Below are 25,941 nucleotides of genomic sequence, written 5' to 3' on the forward strand. Positions count from 1 at the left end.
TCTTCAGTTGAACAGACGTTTTTACATCTGTCTCTCTGCCACTGCTGACTGCAGTCTCAGCGTGGAGGGCTCCCCACAGAGAGGGCTGATGGACTGAGTCTGCCTCATATCTTCATGGACCAGGTGCCTTTTGGTCCATGTTTTCCTAAAATCTCTCTATGAAGAGTCTGCCTGCGGGAGGAGGTGAACCTCAGGGGGGAATGCTGCAGGAAGAATGAGCTGGTGCCAAACAAAATGCAGATGTCTCAGCAGCAGCAAAGAGATGCTCCCTCCCCACTGCACACCTCACCCTGTTCCCCCTGAAAAGCCAGCAGCTCCCACATCTCTTAATCGTCCTGGTTTGGACAGGATCCATGCACTTCCTGTAAGATTAGGAATAACAACCTCGTGGGCAAGGTGTACAGCTATTATAGAGATGGGCACCCTGCCAACACCGACTCTGGGATGGACCAGAGACAAACACAATGTCCTGGATGAATGGCACTATATCCCCCTCAGCTGGACAGCTCTCTGCAGGTCCCTGTGTGACTGCAGTGGGCTGGAGCTGCACAACCCTGCACACGATGGAGAAGGGAGTGACCCTGGAGATGCTCTGTCGTGCTCTGGGACCCATCTGGATGAATGTGACTGGAACAGGACAATTGCCATTCAAGTACACACAGCTAAGCTGAGTCACAGTGAAATGTTACACCTGATGACAGCTCGTCCTTGCTGTTCCTTCCAAGTGTGCGTTCACATTTCTCACAAATAAAGGTTGATGCATTTTTGTTAAATGACCAAGCCCTGCCCAGACAGAGAAGCAGTGAGGTGGGTATCCAGGCAGCCAAAGAACCATCACATCATCAAAAGCTCACAGGACTGGGTTAACCAGGGGAGGGAAGTAGTCAGGAGGGGGAAACAACTCCCTTAGCACCACTCTAAACCTGACCTTAAGCAAAGCCAGAAGCAAGTAACTTGATGCAGGAACCACTTGTACTATATTATACAATGAAAGTCATGCTAGAAGAATTTAATGGCTGTAAAATCTATAAATTACCAAAACCACTGGGAGATTTTTAACTCTAAAAAGTGCTTTTACAATAAATTTCTAAACCTTGGCATATAACATTTACCCCTTTATTTGAGAGATGCTGGAAAGCATCATTATGATGTGGACTTAAATCATACTTGTCTCAGACTAAGACCTTCTCCAGATGGATGTCACTTTCCAGCAGCCACCACCACTCAGAAATAGTCCAGCAGTGAGGACTCCTCCACAGGAGGAGGACAGGACATCCTCCACCTTCACTGTTCCAGAACAAATCTCTCCATAGCCTCATTAGGCAGGATCAGTGCAAATGTGAAGTGTTGAGGATTTCAAACAGGAAATGTTTTGAACCTGGATACCTGCTGGTCTCATCAGCTGTGGGTTTTTGGCCAGTGTACTCCTAAGTTTGGGCTGTCTATCATCATAGAGTTCAGAAATGCAAACAGACTCTTGTTCCAAACCTGCATACAAAGGGTAACTTTCCACACATCTCATGTGGGGAATTTATCACAGAATTCATCACTTCCATTTCTTTCCACATTTCAATGGAGTGAAGAGCCACAGAACAGAATACATTACTTCTTACCCAGAGTTTACAAAATGGTTTTTCTCTTCACTGTAATAGGAAAACCTCTTGAAGGGGACCACCAGGAAAGCCTTGCAAATGCCTCTCGAAACACTGCAACCAAATCAGAGCCTGCCCAGTACAGCTCTGTGCAGATATCCTTGGTCTCTTATTGAATGGAGCCGACAGGGAAGCTCCATGTCTCTTTGAACAGCATAGCACAGCTCTTTCATACAGTTTGCATCCAGCAGTGAGATCAGGAAAGCACAAGGCTCCACAAAAAAGAATATTTTGTCAGTGAAAAAAAAGGGCACCATGTATTTGGCCAACAGTCAGGCCACGAGCTGGCAAAGGAGGCAATTTCCTTGCTCCAGGGTGCTTTGTATCTCGATGATAAATTCTTGTGGCTAAATTGCTTCTGGCTCCCACCATGTGTCTCTCAGCTCACTGTGTATTTATGCTGCTGCACTGGTGAGAATTAGGGAAAGGTACAATAACTGAATTACTGCTGCACTTGCAGATAACAATGGCAAGGCCTCATAAAGGCTGCACATGCTTTGTCTGGGATGAAAATGAATAAATAATAATAATTAAACAAAAGAATCTAAGAGCACAGTGCCCATTGAACGGTGCACCAAGGAATGGCAGCATCAGCTCCAGCCGGAGGTCAGTCTGCCAAGGAAACAGAAGGCAACACACATACAAAGGGATGAAATATTAGGAGGTGATATTTCTGTCCCTGCTGCTGTCAATTGCAAGAAATGTGGGTGAACAAAGGACTCAGGAAGATGAACGGCAAGTGCTGAGCTCAGGGAAAGCTGCAGAGTTTTACTCTGACAGCCTTCCACCAACAGACCTCAGCATAAAGCTGCCCAAGAGCTCACTGGGGAGGTCGGCATGGGTTGAGATGAAGCAGGTGCTGCCCAGCTCACCAGTATTTTGGTGTCAGGTGGCCAAACCTCCTGTGGGCTGAGATCCCCACCAAGCCTTGACCACCTTGCTGAGGGGTTCTACAGCAGCCAGGGTGTATTTCAGGGACAGCCCTGAGCCATTATGAGAGGCCAACAGCCAGGACAGAATCACAGTCACACAAGTGTAACCCTGAGTGGGCCAACTGTGGCACGGGGCCAAAGCTCAGAGAAATGCACAGGATCCTTTCCACTGACCCAAACACCTCCTGCTCAGGGTGCAGAACTGGCAGTGAGGAGAAGACAATTACCATCCAGTCCTTCTCACCCTTGGTCAAACTTCTCCCAAGCAGCAGCACTCAGCAGGAGGAGTGAGACTAACCATGGGATTTGACAGAGATCAGCAGATTTTTGCAGCTCTGCCAGAAGCACATCAGGGAGAAGCTGCAAGTGTCAGACTCCTGGAAAATTGTTCCTCTTTTCATGATTTTCTGTTGTTTCTCTTGGCAGTGGAAAAAACTTTCCCTATAATATGGGATACTCTTTTTCTAGGACATTTCCTTTCAGCATTACATCTCAAAGTAAGATTTTCATTCTTGACCTTTCAGAGTTCTCTCTAGCCTATCTCATCTGGTGCTGAAGCATTTTCCTATGCCTGTATTCCAGGATCAATTACTTGGCTAATTCAAACAGGAAAGTTTCCTCTTGCTCCAGAGGACACTTGCTATGTGGGCTATTTATATCCTGCTGGACATCTAATAAAGATATCAATTCAGTGTTAATACAGTATGCTGAATTAAAGCCTTGCAGACCAAAGCCTTAAGAGGACCTGTGAATGAGATGCAGGCAACAGCTTTTCAAGGTTTCTCATTCTGGCCATTCCAACTTAAGACAGAACCTCTGACCTGAGGTATGATGGCTCATTTTATGCTTGGATACACTGCATATTGACAGCAAAGGGAATCTGTGGCAACCACAGCTAAATCTGGGTTGCAGGCTAGTGCCTCAGACAGACAATCTGTCATTCCTTGAATAAATTATCTGCTCAAAGAAGAATGTAATACAATGCCATTCTCAAAAAAATCACTCTTCTGTTGTATTTCCTTTAAGTCTCATCCACTGACTGCTCATCTGTGGAAGTTTGCAAACACAGCTGAGGCATTTACTGCCCCAGGGTCTTCCTTCTTTATTATTCAAACACCAGCAACTTCTCACACAAGAGACAAGCAACACTCAAGCCCATAATGCCAGGAAGCTGCCTCTGGAGGGAAGGTGAGACTCTGAAGCTTTAACAGCAAATGGATGGGAAATAAAAGTGGAAAGAGGAGAGGGATTTCATGTTCTGAAAGACACAGTGACACAAAGTGCAGTCATCTCATCTGTACTCACTCTGCATCAAGGAAGTGTCCATGCAGCAAAGTGCTCCAAGATTCTTCTGTCTGTGACACTGGAAAAATATCTCGAGGGAATAAGAGTTTTCTATACAGTTCCTGACATGTTTTCCTTTAGTCCCTGTGCCTTGTCTGAAAGGCTATGGTTTAGCCTGGGCAGGAGCTTCTGGCCCTGCTCCACAGTGAGCATAACTGGTATAATGATAATTCTGCCTGAATAAAGAGCTGAAGACTGAACTCCTTGGGAAAACCATCTCAGACTGTTTGAGTATGTTAAAAGAGGTCAGCTATTAAGTAAATACTCAATTAAGGAAGGAGGTCAAGTAATTAGTAAGGCTAATTCTCTGCTGAAATGGTCTGGATGGTATGGAAAACTCACCCCAGCACCACCTTCCAAACCAAATAAGCCTCAGTTCTTGAAAGAGTAGCTCAGCTTTGAGCAGACCTGGGTTTAATTACCAATTCAGCCACATATTCGGTGATTTGGACATGGACAGGTCATCAGTTTATTTTCATGTCCAAACCCCCAGAACAGTGACAGTAAATACACACTGAGACACTCAGACACACAGCAGTGACCCCAAACCTGTGTGCATACATAGCTTTGTATACATTAAAGCAATTACTTGGGGCAATTGCACTCTAAGAACCCTAAGAGGCCAAGCAAATGCTTCTCTATCCACAGATTTCTTCTTGAAATAAGTCCTCTGTGAAGGAATCTCATTACTGAAAAACAAAATTTATTTATTCCAATTAAAAGTTATTCCACTTCAGGCACTGGAACAATGCTACAGTGGGGAGCTGGCATATAGCATGGACATATGGAAAGAAGCAAATGTCTTATGCAGTGTTACATAAAAACCATTAGAAACACCAAGCCTGGCTGGTTTGAACCTACTTGGCCTCTGCTCTCATCTACTGCAACACAGCTCCACAACTGACATGCAGAGGTGGAGAGATTCTAAAAATAACCAGGGAGAGGGACAGAAGCAGGAGGAGGAAAATGTTTCTTTGGCCTGGCTGACAGATTGGGCAACAGCTCCCAGTGCCCAAGGAACACCTGGTTCCAGTCCTGCTCCAGCAGCCCTGCACTCCCTAATAGCCTGGTGGCAGACCATTTCTGGAATCTAAACATGGCCCAAATACATACATAACACATGCAAGAAGGGATTTTTTAAGTCTGAAGACAAGCCAGAAATTGCCAAATTCTCAAATAAACTGTCAAATTCTCAAATCAGCCAAAAGAGAGCTCTGACATAAGACAAAATTAGTTGTCAGTGAACTGATGTAGGACATCACCCTAATGCTAAGTCAAACACACAGAGCTCTAATTCAGTAACAAGGATCTAATCCCCAGCCTGGTTAGCTTGAGCTCTCTTATATGAGCTGTAAAATTGGAACAATTAAAAAAAAACCAAAAAATCCTCTGGTTCCCCAGAACAGACCACCAAGCCAATCCAAAATCATGCTCTTGTATCAAAGCTTTCCTCCTCTGCTGGATTATTCCAGGGCTCAGATCTGAGTCACAGAATCCTGTCACAAGTTTATGGCAAGCTGGAAGAAATACTGTTCTTCCCCACTTCCCCATCCCATTCTCATTTGACTACAGCATGCTCTAATTCTTGCACAACTGGTACTGCATAACTGGTGCTGGGAAAAGTAGTGAAAGCACTGTAATTGTTTATGCAGGTTAATGTCCCAGCACATACAGCCCATTTCATTCAGACACAGAGCTAAGCTTATACAGTACCTGGGAACAATCTGCAAACAGATATAACACCCAGATTTCATCTAACACTTTCAACAACTTTTATTTTATCACTGACATTGACTTCAGGTTACTGCTGAGAGATGGGCAGATACAGTGAGAGCAGGAGATTAGGCATGAGATCTCACTAAAGCTGGCACAGATGTGCTGCATCCCAAATTCTGCCCTTGCAAACTGAAAGTGTGTCCTGATAGAACTAAAACCAGACAGAGTAGTCTACCTAGATGTGCAGATCTTCCCCAGCCACCCACTAGAGTAAAATCTGAAACACAACAGCAACACGCCCAACACTGTGCAATTGTACCAGCTGTAAGATTTAAGATTGGCTGGAGATGATAAGAGTAAGCAACAACAAGAACAAATTTTACTTCCTTCCCTATAATCAAGGTTTTCTTGCATTCCTTGTGCTGCTTTCCCCTAGTGAAAGTAACAGAGGACAGACAGCCTGTAGTTCTCATATAATTATCAGCTGTCAACTCATCTGAAAGACACCCAGAAAGGCTCCTGCTGCGTCAGATGTACAATTAACTTGTTCTTCTCTAGCAAGGGCACTGCATGAGTGAGAGGGCTTGAAGGCTCTTCCTTCTCCCAGCAAACACATGACAAAACTGTGCTCTCAGTTCAAGCCTGGGAATGGCTCCAGCTGTTTTTACCTCAGTATAGTCTCAGTCCTTCACTGCACTGTCATTGATTTGCACAGAAAATCAGCTGTTATCCTCCAGCCTCAGACTGTGGTTAGTGCTGCAGCTCTGTGTCCTGCTTTGTGGGTGACATTTGCACACACTTCAGCCCAAGCCTTGCAGGGTAAACTGCTTCTCCCATATCCAATGTGTGCATGGTCCACTCAGACTCATTCACAGGTCTCCTGCACTCCATTCACAAGAAGAATCATGTTCAAGCACACGGAGAAGCCTGGAATCCTGCAGTCAGACATGCTGCCATTACAAAATCTGGTTTAACCTCACCTCACTACGGTGTGCAATGAACATAATTTGACTTATCTGATATAACAAACATAATCTCTGCTGCTGCAGCTGATCAGATCTGTCATTTCATGGGCTCCTGAAAAGTCCCCTTGGGCTTAGATGTCACTTAGTGCTCTCCAGACTATCACACTGCATGGCAGATTAATGCTCCATATTTATCCAAAACATTAGACCAACATCCACAGGCAGTGTCTGAACTGCCCAGTGCAAGCCCTGAATATGAGCTCAGCACTGGTGTGGATTTTGTCCTTTACAGCTTTTGGAATTAAGAGAAGGAAGCAGAGGAACAGGAAATTGCAATCTCAGGGCCTGTTTAAAGCGAGTGATGAGGGGTGCAATCTAAGAAACCGAGGAGAATGGAATATTCAGAGGGTCATGGGCCAGCAATACAACACCACATTCTGCATTACTATTGAACAGAACACTTTATCAGATACAGTGCTTCCACCTGCCCATCCCAGAAATAAGCTTGTGTCACACACCAACTGCTGAGCAGAGAGGTATCTGCAGCCAGTGCCAAAACCACCATACATCAACTGCTCCTGGTCAAGATTTACACACTAGACAATATCAAGATGAAGCACTAATTAAATAAAAGTGAAAGTCACTGAAAATTCTGCTTGGCATTTTTCACTTCATCAAGATAATGGAATAAGCTCAAGACCTGCCAAAAGTAGAAAGAAAATACGCCAAAGAAATCATCATCCAGCACACAGCACACAGCCAGTGAGCTCAAATTCCAAGAGCAGAAAAAAGGCAGCAGTGACTCCTGTGCAAATAACTCACCAATAAAGATTTGGAATGAGGGACAACACTTAAAGGATGAGCTGCTGAAGTCAAGCACAAATAGGGATCAGTAACACTAAAATCATGGAACTAATATAAAGTATTTACTCTCAGAAGTGGAAAAATATTATAAATAGAGCTTTGAAAGTGGTGCATATTTTTAAAGCACTGGATTGCTGATGCAGTCTGAATATTGAGTGAGCAAGGGCAGACCACACCTGCCTGTCACTGTCCCTTATGCAGATGTTTCTGCTCCTGCTCATCCACCAGAAGATCCCACCAGCACTCCCAGTCTCCACTGCAGTGCTGAGAAGCATACTGTGATATTTAAGTCTGGAAGCCTGTGGGCAGCCAGGGAGCTGCAATGTGCATGGAAAAGGTCTGTCAGAAGTGATGCTAGAATGGGAGTTCATCAGCCTTGCACTCCTGGCATGGAGCCCAAACTCCATGGTTAGTAGTAAGGGGTGGAGACCACAAACAATGGCAGGAACCACTCTGACCATACCCGGGAAAAAAATTCCCTGCAGCTGCTCTTTTTGTGCACAGCCAGAAAAACAAGAGTGCAAGTGAAGTAAAGCTGCCACTCAGGGAGGAGGTAGGCCAGGATGTGACCAAAACCAACAGGGATCACTGCAGGTCTCCAAAGGATGACTGACACAGACACAGCCTTCCCCTTTGGAGGGTTGTGGGGCTGGGGCCAGATGGTTACAGACTCCTGCACAGCACAACTGGGCTGGCATCCACCCCTTTGCATCCTGTGCACAAAACCAGGGAAAATCCTGGTCAGGCAGACAGATTGGGCATTTTCTTCACAATAGCTGTTCATACCACATCTCTAAGAAGCAAGACAGAGACCTGAAGATATTTAAACTAGCATTTATTAATCACTTCCTTATTTCTTCTGTATAAAGCTACTTTACTACTTTGGGAATAGGGCTCCTGAGTTTTAAGTATAAACTGGTACAGCTGCTTTTTCTGTAAGAGAACCATTACACGTCTGATTCCATCAATCAGCATTTTATTAATGCTTAATTACACCAATGCTGAAGTAACGGAGAACAGACTTAGATCCTTGAAATGTCCTTCAATCTGAAGGAATAAAATTCCTAAAGAGAATTCCCTCATCTATTAACAGGAAAGCAGAAATTATTTTTTTTTTCCTAGGTGGATTTCCACGAGGTCACTAAAGCCTCTGGTTTCTTTTGTTCATGTTCCAGTGTTTTTAAGAGTGACAGAGGACAGACAGGTTCTCCCTTTTGTTATCTCTTTCATGCCAGTAAAAAACAGAGTATGAGGCTTCTGGGGTTTCCAGCAGCAAAGACCAAAGACAGTCAGTCAAGATAAAATACCTTTGTTTTTGTTTGAAAAGATCAATCTTACAAGGACAAAGACATGGAAAACACTTAAACAAATGCTCTGCATGCGTTGAAAACTTTTAATTCAAAGGTCCAGGCTTGGCTAAACCCAGTTCAGACAAAATTGTGAATCTTGCATACATCACAACTGTACCTTCCTTCACTGCCACAGACACAGCAACCCTGTCTGTAAAAATGCAGACTTGAGCTAGGTGTAAGTTTTTGTTCTTCTTGAGCAAGAAATTAAGTCAGGAACTAGAAGATGTCTTTAAGCAATCAATAGAGGTTCCAGATACAGCTGTCACTAGCAAGAAAAAGTAAACACTGCAGAAGGACATGTACAGTAAGTGCAGTGGTCACAGTGTTCAGCCACTGCTCATTAGTCTTTTGCACTTAGCAATGCAGAGAAACCTGCTGATACTCTTTGAGACTATTATTTCCATCCTTCTCCCTTCTGCATTCAGTACAGCTCATCCATTAACATTTCTGCTGAGTGCCCTTTAGTTGATTTGAAAGTGCCAGGACTGATTGTTTGCTGAGTCTGTCCCATAATTTTAAAATCCAAGCACGATTTAAACATACTGAACAGGCACCAGGAAAGCTACCTTATTCTGTTCCACTCTGTCCCAATGATTCTGACACTTATTAATTTTCCTTGCATCTATTTTTAGCTCTGTCCTAACCACCATGGTCCTTGGTAAAGGATGCTTTTCTAAATACTTGGCTGATCCTCTTCCCCTCCTCTTCAAGGTACTTAGGGCAAATAGATTAAGCTCTGCTCTGGCATGCTCTGGGGACACAGGGAACCCTCCAAAACCAGAGTCCACAAAGACTGGCAGATGACCACAGCATCATTCTCTACTTTACAGATTGGTTTCCAGGCAGTTGGTCAAGCTCTGGTCATGAACATTCAAGGCAGACAGTGAAATGGAAAAGTAACTTAAGCCCACCTCATCAATGCACAGTCAGTCTCTACACCAGGAGAAAGTGAGATGCCACAATTCGGGTGTAGCTTCTGACAACACCCCACCTTTGATTTAGGGAGAAGATGGGATGGGGAAAATTCATATAAGGAAAAAGCCACTCAAAGACAACAAGAGTCCTGAGAGTTGTAAGTAATTTGGCTGATTTCCTGACAGATACAGATATGACACTTTCACATGATGGCTGCTGTGCTGACTAATGCACCAAACTGTCACAATGTGTTGACAGACCTTCCCTAGTGAAGAGGAACCTGTTTGTTTTATTATTAATCCTCCTACTGTAAATCAGCTTCATGAACTTGCATGTGTCTTTTTGTTCCCAATGCACAGATTACCCAAGATGAAGACTTTACTACATAGGTAGTGCATATAATCTGCACACCTGGAGAATTTCCTGCATATCATTTCCTGTTTCTCAGTTATTCTGACTAACCTGATTGCTCTTCACTGCAAAGAGCAGGGCTCTCTCGATACCAGTAAGTGCATTTGAAGCTCACCTTAGATGTGATGTATTCCAGCATGTTTTCTGCACCTGGGTTATTTTAAAAGGTCAGATACAATTGCAAAGTATAGATGGAGGGTATCTATATCAAAAATCTTCTCTTGAGCATTTTATTTTGTGGCATGTGTATGTGAGCTTCCTCACTGCTGTCTGTGCCTCAGGTAGACCTCAGGGAGCTTAATTAAATGATAGAGCAGTTAAATTTTCTAAATAAAAAGATGGTTCTTATAATTCACTCGATTTTATTTAAATATTTGAATATTTCATGCCAAACAGAAGGAGTCAATGGCTTGAGTCACAATGGCTAGCACTGGGCTGTTGGCAACTAGAGCCCCCAGTTTAATCAGAAATCACTGCACAGGAACAGACAGTGTTTGCTTCCAGACAAGTAGGATGTCAGAATATTTTGTGTTACCTTTTAGTCTGACAGCATTATCTCAAAGTGTTGACTCAGACCTGTCTTGAAGATGCACTTTGGAACATCTTGATCAGCAAGCTCCTTTCCTTCCCAGCCTTGCTCTGCAATTCAGACTCCCACCTTGCAGGAATGCTGAGCAGTTTATCCCCAATTCAGCACAACCACAAAGCTGAACTGCCAGTTCAGAATTCTACAGGTTCAAACCCTCTGTCTGTCAAAAAAACTTCCTAGCTCTCCATTTTCTCTTTGCTAGCCTTATACCCTTAGAGCTGTCTCTCAAATACGTGGCCCTTGCCTCATCAGGAATATTATGCTATAACTTGGGAGGACTGATTCAATTAATATCCTGGCATTCCACTCAAATATCTTAAACATTTTACACCTACTCTCAGTAGCTTTTTCCACTGCTTAGCTCTTACAGATAACAGAATCAAATAATAAATTAACTGTCCTATTGAAGAAAACCTGTAGTAGTGAATAGAAATGGCAGATTTTTAGTCTGCTTGTAGAAATTAAGAACGAAATGTACTTTTGCTGTAGAATTCTACAGTATGGTTAAAACACTAGAAAACTGCCAATTTTTATATCCCTCATGCTTTCACATTAATTTTCAGTCAATTCTGTTAAATAGGATGCCCCAAATCATACAGGACTTTTTGAGGGGAAAAAATGGTTTAAATGCAACAAATCACAGCTATATCCATTCAATTGGAGCCTTTTACTCAATCCCACTCCTGTTCAAGAGAAACTATCAATGCTTTTTTCTTCACACACCCAAACCCTACTAACATCCCTGGGAGCACCCATCTCAGTGCTGGGCACAGCTGAGGCCTGGTTTTTCCTCTCCTTCATTGTCTTTACCAATTGTATAAATTCTGTCACATGTTTCAGACTGTCCATCAGTGCCTGGCTACACTCAGGCAGAGGAGAAGCTGTGCAGGTTCTACCAGACTTCCTTGCAACAATGCAGTTTTTAAGGTCTTCCCCTGCCTTTCAGAAACCTAACACCTTTTATTTTATTTTGTTTGGCTTTCTTTGAGTTGATCGATTTTCAGCAGAAGTAAGGAATCTTATCAAGCCTGTCAGCATCACAAACTGTGGAACTGCTTGCTGTAGTATCAGTGGAACACCAGAAGGTCCTGGTTGCACATGGATTATAAGCTCAGCTTTGGTAACAAATGTGTTTTTCATTTTTCCCCACTTCAGGAAGTGCTGCCCATTCCCAGGGCTGCCCATACACGAAGCTCCTGTGGCAGGTTAATATATACTACACCTAAACCAGACACATTCCAGATCAGCCCTGTCACCTCTCCCACCTCATCATCAGCTGTGATTCAGTCTTGGCACATACAAAGCAGTGAAAGGCTGTGCCCAGGAGAACTTTGCTGAGGTGTTGTATAGACCCCTTTTGATTAAAGATTTTCACAGTACTGCCAAATCCCTTTTTCTTATGCAGCTACCTTGAACTCAAATTTTCAAACTAATTTCACAGAGAACTCTGGCAAGAAATCTCTATTGTAAGCAAAAATTTTGAACTTAAAACACTTCATAATCACGTTGTAGGCTATTCTTAACTTGGGTAACTTTGCACCAGCAACTTTATTTCCCTTCCCCACCACTTTTGTGAATGGTATTTTAAAAACTAAGAAAATAGGTATTATTACAGGATGCTGAGTTGCTCAAGAGGGCCCAGGAAAGTCATGTATTTCTTGTCTGTTCCTGCATGAGCACAGGCTCTACAGTGCAATTCAATGCCATGTCTCTCACTGAAACAGGTTTTCACCATCTCAAACCTTCTGGTGGTCAGAAGAACCCAGGGGAAGACACTTTCTTCAGCATGAACTTAGTTGGTAAGTGCTCCATCAAATACCTCCTGTTACTGCCCAGATTTGAGCCTTTTACCTAAATTAAAACAGAGCCTGGTGCTGCCTCCCTGCCTGCAGGGCTGGGGTGAGCAACTGCTCCCGGACTGCTCTGCAAGCTACTGGGAGATTTCAAATCCAGGTCTAACACCTGTTCAAGTGCATCTGATGTCCACAAATGGTGATAAGAGGACAGTAAGCTCTGAGCATCAATACACCATGGTAAAACCTGTCTTCTAAAGCCACCAGTTGCACATTTAGTGTATCACACGGCTGCATTCCTATTAGCAGCAGCAAAGAGGAAAAAAAGCAGGGATGAGAGCAGCACTGCTCTCTGCCACTCCAAGACACTCTTTTTGTAACACTTGCTGACTGAGAGCCAGGGTTGCTGGATTCTAATCCTTCCATGTGGCAGACCCTGAATATTCATTACCTATTAAAAGCTTTGAAAGTGTAAATTCATCCCACAATCAAGTGAACTGATTTATTCACACAGATGAGTCACACTCATTTACAGTCTGTGACCTAAATCTATTAATCCGGCATCAAAAAGCCCCAGTCTATTTTATTTCTTTATTTTGGTCATATAGGTTGAGCAAAGATGAATATTTTTAAATTGTGTGGGGTTTTCCTTTCAAGCAGAGCTGACACACAGCTTGTACTGAGCCTGCTTTCCTTGCTGGTCCCAAGAAGTGGTGCAGACATTGCTCATGTTATCTGGCATGGAGTGACCCATTTAACAGAGAGCACACAAAATCTTCATGGGAATCACATCAGCTCTTTAGTAAGAGTCTCTGAAGTGCCAAGCAGCAGATAACACAGGAACCTCTCCTAAAGAGAACTACAACTCCCTCATTAATAACAGAAGCACAACAGCCAGTTCTGACAGAGGAGAAAATTGCTCTGTGGAGAGCAATGTATTATTGTGTCTAGCACTTCCTGAGCCTTTTCCTAGGGCCAAAGTCTCTGCTGTACCTGGGGAAATAAAATCACATTTTCAAAAATGACTGGAGTTTTTTAGAGCCACTGACTTTTAGCAGAACTAGAGAGTCATTAAATACAGTGTAGAGGGTAACATTTAAAATGCTATCGAAATGTAATCTTTTGATAGCCTCTCCTTTCCTCCCCATTTGATAGCTGTGATATTCCTTCATTTCATCACTGATATCATAAACAGCCCCATGAGCTACTGAAGAAAGATTGAGTTTTTAAAAGGTTAAAGTTCAGTCCTGTGCTGAAATTGCAATCACAATCAAATTACAGTGTGCACTGAGCACACGCTTTGAGTCTTCAAATCCACTTCCATTGCAGGCTGGCAGTTTACTCCTAGAAATCAATTCTTGCATGTGGGTATTAAGATACACACAGGTACTCCCTCAAGCACTGACACCCTGCTTCACGGGGTGCACTTCACCAATTTTCCTCTGCATTCATTCACTGCTTTCCATATGTTTGCAATCCTTTTGAAGGGAACATCCTTCTTCCCCCTTCCCATCTTTCTGATGGGGATCTTTCTGATTTAGGGAAACCACAGGTGAGAGCTGATGGTGGCACACAGTGCTACTGACAGCAGGTTCACCAAAGTTAAGCAGGAGTTATGACTGATTGTAAAATGGATGTTTCTATCAGCAGCAAGAGTGGGAGAGAAAACATAGGGGGAAAAAAAAGAGAAATTAAAGTTGAAATAGTATTTGGTTAATTAAATAAATACCTTCTGTGACTGGCACACGTGTTATTCAGTGAATGACACAACCTTCTAAGGCACTGTGAGCTGTAAAGCAGTTACACAGTGTGAAAAGGGAAGGGAGGTACCAGCTCAGTGAGGTTCCATCTCACAGGCACTTCAAAGGACTCTGAGAACACACATCTCTATCCAAAATCACCCTTCCCAAAAGGCCATTTCTGCAGCTTTGCTCTGCAAAGGGTGCTCAGCCTGGTGTCCTTGTGGGCTCAGGAAACATCTCTGGAAGCCAACAAAACTAAATGCTAGTGTCTCTTCAGCCACTCTGTGCCATCCAGAAGTCTGGAAGATGAACCTGATGCTCATGGTCCTTCCAGAACAAAGTCAAACTGGGCAAGGGGTGGCAGGTGTGGTGTGGTGTAAAATCACACCTAATGTTTCACAACTGTTATCCATGCCAACCCTTTCTCCTGTGAAAAAGGTATTTGAAAAGTGCTTCTTTACACTTCTTCCCTAAAACAGAGACATCAGCATTTTCTTCTATGGGGGGAGTCTGCCCTCCTATGCTCTTCACCCTGTACCATAAATCCAGGGAAGCAGCTCTGCAGAACACTGCAACATCTACAAAATGCAAGCAGTGTCAGGCACTGAACTGGGAGCAGTGCCACCAAATAGAATGTATTGCTAAAGATCCACTGCAGCAGCCAACTGCAATAAACCCAAAGGTAATTCATAGCCACATTATCCCACCAACTCAATCAAGCAAGCTTTTCACCTGAAATGTTGTGTAAATCATTTGTGTTTACAGCCACTTAGACCAATCCCTCCAAAGCTCCCTTCCCTTCCAAAACCGTGCAATTTTGCTGTAACACAACCAGAGCTTAACAATCACCCTTACTTAAACACCAAAAAGCACAAGCCAGGGTGAGTCCAGAACTGAAGCTGTCCCTGAAAATGGAAGGAATAAATGCAGAGAATAACACAGTGAGGCCAGAACATCACACATTACTTCAGACAGTCTCCAGCAAAAGCAGTGCCCAGGCAGAGCTGTGATGCTGCAAAGTGACAGTGGGGATTGCAGTCTGTTCATGATGCCTCCCTTGAGGCACCATCCATCCTCCTGCATTAAATATCCCTTGCCTGGTGCCCTCCTCCTCCTCAAACCATTCTGTGGCCCCAGGCAGCAGACTGAGAGCAGCAATTTGGCCCTGCACCAATTTGGTCTGAATATTCAGTGCCTACCCCAAAGAAACAGCTGATACAGAGCATCACCAACCTCCACCACCCACTCAGGGAGAACCAGATAGGAGTACCATGAGGATGCTTCTACACACCAGGGTTGTCAGGCTTCTGAAAATGTATTTAGAATACCACAGGGGAAAGAAAATTATTTCTGGGAAAAGAAGTGCAGTTTGCAGTAGTCAGGCCAAGTGTACAAGAAAAATACAGTAAGAGAAATCACATTGGCCTACACACACAGAAAAAGCAATCTGTGCTGTGATCTTTGGCAAAACGCAAGTAATTTGTGAATATCTGACCTTTTCCAGAGGTTATCTGGGTGACTATCTAAATCAAGAAACAAATTATCTGCATCTGCCAGCATTTGCACCACGACAGTGACTTGACCTATGCCAAATTCTCTGCACATAGCAAATTGTCTTTCACCCATTGGAAAGACATTGTGAGCTTGGTTAGAGCCAAAGCTTCCAACCTGGCTGACAGATGTCCAGAAATCCTCTGAGTACCAGCAGAGTCATCAGTCAAGGTGACTACAGGACACAAGTGAGGTGGTAGGTTATTGATAAAGACCACAGTCTGCCACCCCCAAAGTCACACAAGCAGTTACAGACACATTGACCTTCAAATTTAGACCTTCCCAAATGACAGCTGTCAATAATAGACTGTTCAAACCAATTTCACTGTCTCTCTAAACAAGCCACATTGGACTGTCTGATTGGAAGCAAATACCACAGCACTTTCCAGTGAAATGCATCCCTGTGTAGAGGAGTTTGCGTTTGGCAAAGAGCACTCAATTCCCAGGTGAGGAGGCAAGATGCAATTTTCCTTGGTGGAGACTTCCATGCCTTGTAATTGCTCAGCAGGAAAAGCAAAACTGACATTATCAAAGCTCCTTTGAAGATGTGTCCCAAAGCACTCCTCAATTCTTTGTTTTCAAGCAATCCCAAAGACAACTGAGGAATGAAACACACAATTCACTTTTCACGCTGGAGGCTAAAATTCACAAGTTTCCTTCATGTCTGACTGCAATAAATGACTCATAGCCAAACAAACATTCATGGACCATAATCCTAAATTCTCTTGTACCACACTTTAAAGCTGTTCCTGCACAAACTCACTGATTTTCTTTTCCTGCAGATTACATTGTCTAGTCTCTTACACAGCTTGGCATTATTCATGGTTTTGCTTCACCTGTTGCTTTATTTTCCCCACAGCTCTGGATAACTGCAACCTGAACACAACTCCAATTAGGCAGAGAACTGAGCAACATATTTTCCCTTCCTCCAACATCCACAAAGTCTCTGCAGTCACTCAATACATAACTTGGTAAAAAATTGATTTTTCAGCTTTCTTACCAAGTAAAGGAAATCAAAACCATTTATTCTTTTTCATGTTTCTCAGAAGAAAATGGAAAAATGCTTTGTGTTGAGCAAAATTTTATGTTTTGGAGCATTTTTACTTCTTGTTTTGCCAAATATTCGAATTTCAATTGTGTCAATTTAAAGGTAGCTTCAAGTGAAATCCATCAAGATATCATACTTAGAGAAAACCCCAAAAGGTGAAATTAATTACATTCCTACTTCTTTAAGGCAAAAATAATGTGCCAGACTCATAAAGCAACTGTTAAGGAGCCAGCATAAAGTGTGCAACAAAATTCTCCTACAGGTTTCTCCTGCTCCCAGTAGGTTACAACAGTGAGAAAACTGCCTTAGCAACATATCCCAACATACACATCCTATATACCCTATATATTAGGTTTTAAACTGCCCATATGGTCACTTACTACTAAACTAGCAAAGTCACCAATATTTTAGGACAGTCCAATCTATTAATACCACGCAAACACATGGACAAAGCTGTTTGCACGTTTGTTTGGATATTTTATCATAACAATAGAAGTGCCACTGGAAAATAATATCCCATTTATATTCCAGAAGCCATCTGGATCCCACTGGGGAGGGTCAGCTCATCTGGAGGTGATGGAACACCACCAGAATGTTCCTCAAAGGGGAAAAAAACCAAGATTGACAATGCAGATGTATCTGTGATGTTATGGAATGCTTGAAAAAACACATATGTAAGTATTGAAATGTAGATTGTTCTGAAACACCTCTCATTTCACCAGGCCAATATCCTCTGCATTCCAGAGCACACCATTTCAGTACCTTTCCTTCTCATTTCAGGAACCCTGAGAGAAGTCTCACCTGTTTCTAAGCTTTTCACTTGACCCCCTAAAACCATAATGCTTCACCCAAACTAAACTGTCAAAGGAGCTTTAAAATCCAAGAAATACACTGCAATTTTTCCAGTGCCTGCATTTTGTGCCCTGTGCATTGACCCTGTCTCCCTTGCTGTACTTTGACCCCACAGTTCAGTCCTGTTTCTCTTTCTGAGCCTTCAGACCTGAAACTGATGCAAGGCTTAGGAAGGAGCCCTGCTATTTATGGTTTTAACTGCACATAAAACATGAAACCAGCACACATAACTCTACAGAAACACTTGCATTCTCTCCAAGTGAGGCCCTTCAATTGTCTCTTGAGTAAAAGGGTATCATACAGTGCTTGGTTGACACTCACACTGCTGTTGTAAAACCATATGTTGGTGTAGTAGTGATTTTGTCTGACGCTCTCTTTTATCATTCATGTGCTTAATCACAGCCTGCACTGAGTTAACCACGTTCAGGGATGGGTGTTTGCTCAGCAGCCTGTGCCAGGATCTAGGGCTGAGATCACGTGTGTCCCCAAATACTGCATATTTTAAGAACTGTTAGAACTCCTGAGCAGACAGTCTGATGCAAAAAATCAGATAAAGGATTTTAAAATGTTTGTGAATATCAGTGTTAAAATCAGATAAAATTAATAGGAAACTATACTGTCAACTGCATAGAGAATAAAAACTTAAAACGTTGTAAGGCATTTTATTTCTTTCCACTTCGTTGCTACAAAAGCACTGCTGCTGAGTATGAGTCAATTGTGCCAAATTGCAGGTAAGAATGCAATTTAGAAGGAAAAAAAAAAATTCTGTATTGGGGATCATTCCCACCAATACTAGAGAGCAGAGGCTTGTTCTCCCTCCAAGACTTACCCTCCCTTCCAGCAATTTTGTTTAATTTGCTTTTCAGAGCTTAATCATATTAGAGGAATAAAATCGATACATGTGAGAAATCCGAAATCCTCTGTAGGATTTGCAAGAGCAAATTTCTGGAGAACTTGCAGGCGTATCACAGACAAAGAACACCAATTTTACAACTTAACAGCATGGACTGTAGCAGGCATGGAGGGAGAAAAATGTACATAGAAAATATCTGGCCTTGCCTGGCAGCTGAATGTTTTAACACACCAGTTATATATGCTACTTTCCATACTGTACTGTCTTCTATGCTTCATTCATGCCTTTTTTTTTACTTTTGCATTTAATGATAAGTCAACACAATATCACTGTACCTGTGCTAAATGCAAAAACCGAGGTAGCAATAAAACACAGTCATTTAAATAACAGGAATTGTTATCAAAATTGATTGCCTTTCCTTCAGGCATTAAGAATATACTGTTTTAGTTCACTGACTTGTACTGCAAAACACAGCAACAATCAATTCTTAGCTGTACCCCTCAGAGCTCTTACCTTTGAAATGCAAACATTACATAACGAATTAAACTCATGAGTGCACAGCAAACCTACAGTTCCTCTCTCCACCACAGCACTTTGGCAAACGTTTCATTAACACTAAGTACCAACCTTGCTTTATGTCAGCTGTTTAGAAATACATGCTTAGTTTCAGCATATACCAACAGGCTATTTTATATATATTCACTGCTAGTTCATATTGAATTAGGAAGGCTACAGTGACTGTACCTTGACTAATCCATAAACTGAGTACCCCACTGTTCCACTTCAGAACTCTATTTTTTTCCACTCATTGTAAATTGTATTAAACACCTGGGTCATTAGCAAATAGAGTTTTAAGGAATCTGAATGCGTGGCAGCCTTGCTGCTGCCTAGAAAACACTGTCACGTGGGACTGCTCTTTGTATCCTTGTTAATGTCTAGGCAATTTTTTTTTTCTTTTAATAATTATTTCCAGGAAAAGCAAAGAAGAAGTATGCCCTTATGAGAATGGCAGTATCACTTGATAACACCCTTTTGTTTCCATGTTTCAGTGCCAAAGTCTCTTTTTCTCATGGCTGCAGACTCATGTTACCGAGAAGGTATGAGCTACTCTGTCATTGTGCACACTGACAGGAATTTTGGTTCCTTTAATTTCTGGGTGCAACTCTGAGCTGCAACACTACAGCCAGGAGCATGAAATTCATCCAGACTCCTCAGAAAGACTCTGGATTGTCAGGCAGTGAAATCACAGTCCTGAAACTACAGGAGAAGCTACTTCTGGAGTGGTTACAACAGAAGAGCTCTTTGGAGTATGACAACCTCAGCTCCTGGGAGACATCTGACAGCAAATCAAAATGAAGCACCAGGAGTGCCACTGAACTCAGCCACAGCCACAATCTGCTGCTGGGGGAGCACTTGAGGTGATGCCTTTAACTTCAGCCCCGAACAGGGCTGATGACTGAAATCAGCAACAAACATCTCCCTATTACCTCTTCTTTTGGCCAGAAATTTTCATCTGTTCACGAGAAATATGTGAACTCATTTTTAGCTATTTCTGTTCTACACCACTAACAAACCACTGGCTTTAAGTTAATTATTGTCCACTCACGTGAATAATTGATATTGGCCTATACATTTTACTAGCTGCTGAAGCTCCCTTTCAATTGTGACACTGCTTCAAGTTGATGAGCAGATCTCACCATGACACAGATGACTGTGTGAGCACCTGCATGGTTTGCATACCTCCAAAAGGTGTTTACCTGCCTCAGAAAGAAGTTGTCGACATGCTCAGCTTACTTCAGCTGTTGCTGAAAACTGAGTGTGGAGTTTAAGTAGAATCTGGCATAATGAAACATCAACTGGCACTACCCTGAAATACACATTCACACAATCCACTGCCAGAACTGGGGCTTGCTGAACATGTCACTCACAATGCTCCCAGACACTTGGCTGCTACTGCAACTCTTCCCAGTGAAAAGGAACCAGATGGTGAGTGACTCTTGGCATTTCTCAGTGTTATGTGAAGTGTTTCTTTAGCTAGTGAGCACATGCCATCCAGTCAAGTCGCTTTGGAAACAGCCCTTCATGTCTTTCTTCAGATTTCTACACAAATGGCAAACACCCCATTCACCAGGAAAGTCAGACCCAAGCATAGAACCAAACGTCTCAGCTAGGAGTTTCTGTTGTCCTGGAGACAAAGAAGTATCTCCGAGGGATTTATTTAATCCTTTGGTCCTGTTACAGCCTCTGAGTGTTAATTGCTCATCAATATCCACAGAGAAAGATTGATGGAGACAACTCAGTTAAATGCCCACAGTCAGATGGGATGAACAGAGGCCAGAATGCCCAACTCCCTAAAAGTACGAGTTCCACAACTGTTTGTATATGCAAGCAGTGCTTGACAGCCAGTCAGGTCTGCTCTAAATTCAGGAATTTAGAGATTCTGTTCCTGACTCTGCAAAATCAATACAACCAAATCCTTTTTTCCTCTAGTTGAACCACATGCTCTGCAGGGTAAAGCAAAAGCTTGCAAGCAAACTTGCTAGAATCTATTAGAAGCAGACGTTTCAAAATCCCATTAAAAATAAAATAGAAAAAAAAGTTAACCAGAAACATTAAAGTTTATTATTTTGGCTGTGCAGGTAAGGACTACTTTGCTTGAAGGGAAAGCTGCTGCCTTGCTGCAATGTTTTCGCCTTGGGGCAGTTTTCAGAGAGTTGTCATCTTTCAGGAATAATAAAATTCAGCATGTTGACTACACCCCCCCACACACACAAGAAAGAAAAGGAAAACAGAAGGAAGAAGAAAGAAAACCAGAAAAGGCTAAATGCCCTACAAACCCTACTGAAGTTAGTATTAAGAATTTGTAGACTCCCAACTTTGGATGGTGGTGGCTCTGAGGAGGTAGAGAAGAGGTGGAAAGCTGTGTGTACCCTTCAGGCATATCTGAAGGGACAGATACTCTCTCATTTCATAGACATGACCCCAGGCTACTGTTGGTAAGTATCAGAATTACACAGTGCTACAAAACAGGACCTTTCCTGTGGCCAGATGAACTCTATAAACAGAATAATATTCTGTTTATATTTGATCGCACATGAGGGCAAACCAATCTTACACTGATGCCCATGGAAAGATTTCTTTTGAATGTAAAGAGAGCCGAGGTGGATGAGGCCCAAGAAGTTTAGCATAATCAAAAACAGAATTAATTTTCATTGACAGTAAATATGTTCTAATGTGTTAAAGGAAACTGCTCCCTAACACTGTCTCCTCAGTTTAATTTCATGAGATGCACTTCCACAGAGAACTTGGTAGGTTCCTGCAGATGCAAGGTGTTACTTGGGAGAGTAGATTCTCACCATCTCCAAACATCAACTGTGATTCATCACACAAAAAGTTCATTTTCAACAAGCCTTTAAACTAGAGTAGTTCACCTACAGTGGTTGTTCTGGAGTAAATCTGCACTTGGAAAATTGATTCTGTATTTCACTAGCAAACCTCTTTGGGTAATTTACAAATCCCATTTACTCAGCTGCTCCTTTGAAGTCAAGGGACTTTCAACACCAACTATCAAGAACGGGGGAGTAAACCAGAACAAGATATATTCTAACACTGATAGATAAAGGGGTAAGATATATAGAGAAGATTTCTGAGTCCCAATTTTACAAGTATCTTATCAAACACTGCCAGTTACAACTGAACAAAATATACAGCAAGCCTTTCTCACCACTGGCACTCTCTCCTGTGCCTGTCCAGCAAGGCAGCCCATCCTGAAACTCCCACTGACAACTGGTACTTTTCTAGCGCTGTCTTTACTGGCATTTCCAGTTTTCTCTTTCTCTCCATTTAAATATTTTTCAACTAATATACTCCAATTCACTCTAAGCTTATGAGATCATCACCCAAACCCTCCTTTGCGTCTTACAGAACACCCACTACACTCCTGCAACCTGAAAGATTTCTAAAACCAAAAAGGATTGTTATGACCATCACTGTCATCCTACTGTGGAATTTCATCAGTCTTCCTCAGTGCTGCTTAAGAAAGCCATTGATCTGCTTCCAAATAAACACAGTAGTGCAAAAAGCAATTTGGATGAAGTTTATCTGGCAATAAGGATTTAAGAATACTTCTATTAGTTTATATAAAATTGTACAAGAGACAAACCCGAAATCAAGAAAACTTGCTATGATTACTCACTTATTTTGCTTGTTAAAACCACAAACTGCAGCTTCTCATTAAGAAAATGTTTAAGACCTATGACTATCTGTAATAAGCCTTCTGTCTCCTAATTTCCTAATTTAATTCATAGGCTGTGTCTCATTACGAGTGGCAAGCTAGAAATAAGCGATTTGCTCCAACAATTACTTGAATTCACTCTGGCTTTGCTGCCTCTTTGGCATCCCTCTATATAAACCACCGTTTTATTAGTTCCTCACATTAATTTCTTTTATTGTAGTTTAAAAGGTTGTCTGACACTGGTTTTCTGAACCTCATCGTAGTCCCATCTTCACTCCTCCCTGGCACCCAAAGTTGCTGGGGCGCATTGCGAAGCATTGAACAGCAAAGAGCAACATCCCAAGAGTTCTCCCAGGAAAGCGTTTCTCGCTGGTTCATTTCGCTGGAGCTGCACCCCCTGATTGAACCACTGAAGGGAACTCTTTCCAACCAGCGCATGGCGTTGCCCTCACCGCGTGTGGCCCGAATCCCACTCCCCTCCACACTGATGTCACGATTTACACCGGTCCCACTGACGCAAAGGCTCTGCCGACACCGGTGGCGCGACTCCAGATTTGCGCTGTGTCACTGAAGGGCTGGAGGGAGGCAGGGATGGAGGGAGCCCTCGCTCCCAGCCCATCCCCGGGCGGTTTTGGGGTGCCTGCACAGGTGCTTCCCTGGCTATCAGACACTGCCGGCAGCGCTCTGGCTCCGCTCCCTGTGCCCCACCGAGCCCGGCACGCCGGCGAGAGCTCAGCTCAGCCAGGACGGACAAAAGCCAGAATAAAAACACCCCTCGAAAGGCACCGCCGCCGGTCCCTGTATCCGAGGGACGGGGGATGCTCCGGGACCTCCTGGGGAAGGAGGGAGCCGGTCTTTGGAGAGGGCTTCACGGCAAAGGGAGGAGGTGGCTGATGGCCCTGAGTGAAGGGGGGGTCCAGGCCGCCAAGGGGACGGCTCTGAGACCCCCTGAGGAACGGAGGGAGCCCGAGCCACCCCGAAAGGAGCGGGACCGGGCTGCCCGGAGGCACGAACGCGGCGCTCCCGAAGGGACGGGCACCGCGGTAGGGACAGGTGGGGACGGGGCGGCCCGGGCGGGGTCTGGCCGAACACGGCAGGTGAAAGTTGCGCGGGGGCCGGGAGTCGCCGCACTCACCTCATCCCCTTGGCCGAACTGCAGCCCCAGGGCGACGAAGTGCTCCACCCGGATGAACCCGTCCGCATCCTCATCGCACACGTCGAAAACCTCCTTGAGCTTCCGCAGGAACCGCAGCAGGCTGGCCGGCTCCATCGCGGGCATTAGCTGGAGGCCGGCGGCACGGCCGCGGCCGCAGCAGCCATGATCGCCCGCGCCTTCAGCGGGTGCGTGACATCAGCTCCGGGGAGCGGGGCGGGAGCGACGGCGAGAAGGAGGAGGAAGGGATGGAGGGAGGGATGGAGGAGAGCGCAGGGAGGACGCGAGCCCCGGCGGAGGGAGGGAGGGAGCGACGGGCGGGGAACAATAGGGCAGAGCTGGAGGATGGCGCTGACGGAGGCGAGGCCGCCGCCAGGGGGCGCCGCGGCAGCAGGGAGGCCCCGGCGGGGCCGGGCGGGAGCGGGGCGGGACAGGGGGACAGGGACGGGGACGGGGGGGACAGAGACCGGGACAGGGGGACAGGGACGGGAACAGGGGGGGACAGAGACCGGGACAGGGGGACAGAGACCGGGACAGGGGGGGACAGCGGGACTGGTGGGACAGCGGAACCGGGGACAGCGGGACAGGAACACAGAGACCGGGACAGTGGGACTGGGGACAGAGAGACGGGGACAGGGGGGCAGCGGGACCGAGAGATACAGAGACGGAGACAGGGGGAACAGCCAGGATCGTGGACACAGAGACCGGGACAGGAGAATGGGGGACCGGGGGGATAGTGGGACTGGAAACAGCGGGACCAGGGACAGCGGGGCGGGATGTGGAAACAGCGGCGATGGCGCGGAAACTGCCCGAGGAGCGAGGGAACGGCAGGGAGCGAGGCAGGATGGACAGGAGAACAGCAGCAGCCCGGGACGCAGCCGGCCTGACATCCCCGGGGCTCTGCGGCAGCGGACGGACCCGTTTGCAGCCCCTTCACTGCTCCATACACCCCAAATAAAACACCAGTCACACTGCAATAGTTTTTTCTTGGAAAAAGCCTGGTCTGAACAGTTCCAGACTAGAGGGGGAAAGCCGAGTGTAGAGAGTTAAGGGGTCATTAAGGCGAAGCAGGACAAGCGGAGCTCCCCGCGCTCCGTTGAGCTGAAGCGAGCAGGCAGAGCCGTGGGAAGGATCCCGTCACGGCTGGGCTTGGCTGGGCGCTGACACTGCCCACCCCCGCTTTAATCGGAGCGGGTAACGAAAGGATGTCCCTGCCTTTGCAGGACTCCTCGTTAAAGCCGCCTGCAACTGCTGTGCTCCATGGCTGGGCTTTAATTTGATCTCTGCTCTGCCCCTTTTCCTTCTCTCAAGAGTGTTTCGGACTGCCTTTGAAGCCCACAGCTGTGAGCTGCCAGAGAGGAGACCGGGGATGGTTCTGGTCTCTGCACTGTGCCTCAGACCAGGAATGATGGGTCCAGCTCTAGGGGGGAAGGAGCTCTGGCTGAGTCAGGCTCAGGTACTCAGGTACTCCTTTTCTGCTGTAGATGCTGAGTGCAGGTGACCATCAATCACTGAGTGACGTCCTGTAGGTGATTGATAAAGCTGCCCAGCTAAAATGACCATGTAAGTGCAGCAGGTTTTGAATCGAGACAGGATTCATTCATTTGCTTCTTGCAGTAAGAGAGGTCCATATGGCCCTTAACAACCCTGAAAATTCCATGACTAGAGCAAGCTGCTCAAATTTATCTCTTTTATAGAAACCAGTGTGTTCTCGGGAAGTTTTATTTCTTTGAGCACGAGTTTCTCATCCCATTTATGTGCAAATTCAGGGTTTGGAAAGAGGATGGCTTGACAGCCCTGTCGCCTGTAAGTCAATCAACAATACAGTGACAGCAATACAATTCCCCACATATCCACCCTCAGAGAGATAAGGAGCTGATTCCAGAGCCTCTGCCACTTTGATCTTTCTTTATTTTTACCAAAAAAAAACCGTGGAAGAGTTCTCCTTTCCCTCACTGATGTACTAAACAGTCTT

General features: G+C 44.5%; 1 protein-coding gene across 2 annotated transcripts in view; it reads right to left on the minus strand.

Moving 5' to 3' along the window:
- The window catches only part of RAB11FIP4 (RAB11 family interacting protein 4), a 110,449-nt gene extending 86,342 nt beyond the window's left edge, over positions 1–24,107 (minus strand). For both annotated transcript variants that reach the window (XM_014878153.2, XM_014878152.2), the window contains exon 1: positions 23,949–24,107. In XM_014878153.2, the coding sequence (XP_014733639.1) occupies positions 23,949–24,092 (144 nt within the window). In that variant the 5' untranslated portion in view covers positions 24,093–24,107. The remainder of the gene's footprint in view (positions 1–23,948) is intronic.
- Between the last annotated feature and the right edge of the window lie 1,834 nt (positions 24,108–25,941).

Source organism: Sturnus vulgaris, chromosome 20 (assembly GCF_052056855.1).
Source record: "Sturnus vulgaris isolate bStuVul1 chromosome 20, bStuVul1.hap1, whole genome shotgun sequence".
Classification (NCBI taxonomy): domain Eukaryota; kingdom Metazoa; phylum Chordata; class Aves; order Passeriformes; family Sturnidae; genus Sturnus; species Sturnus vulgaris.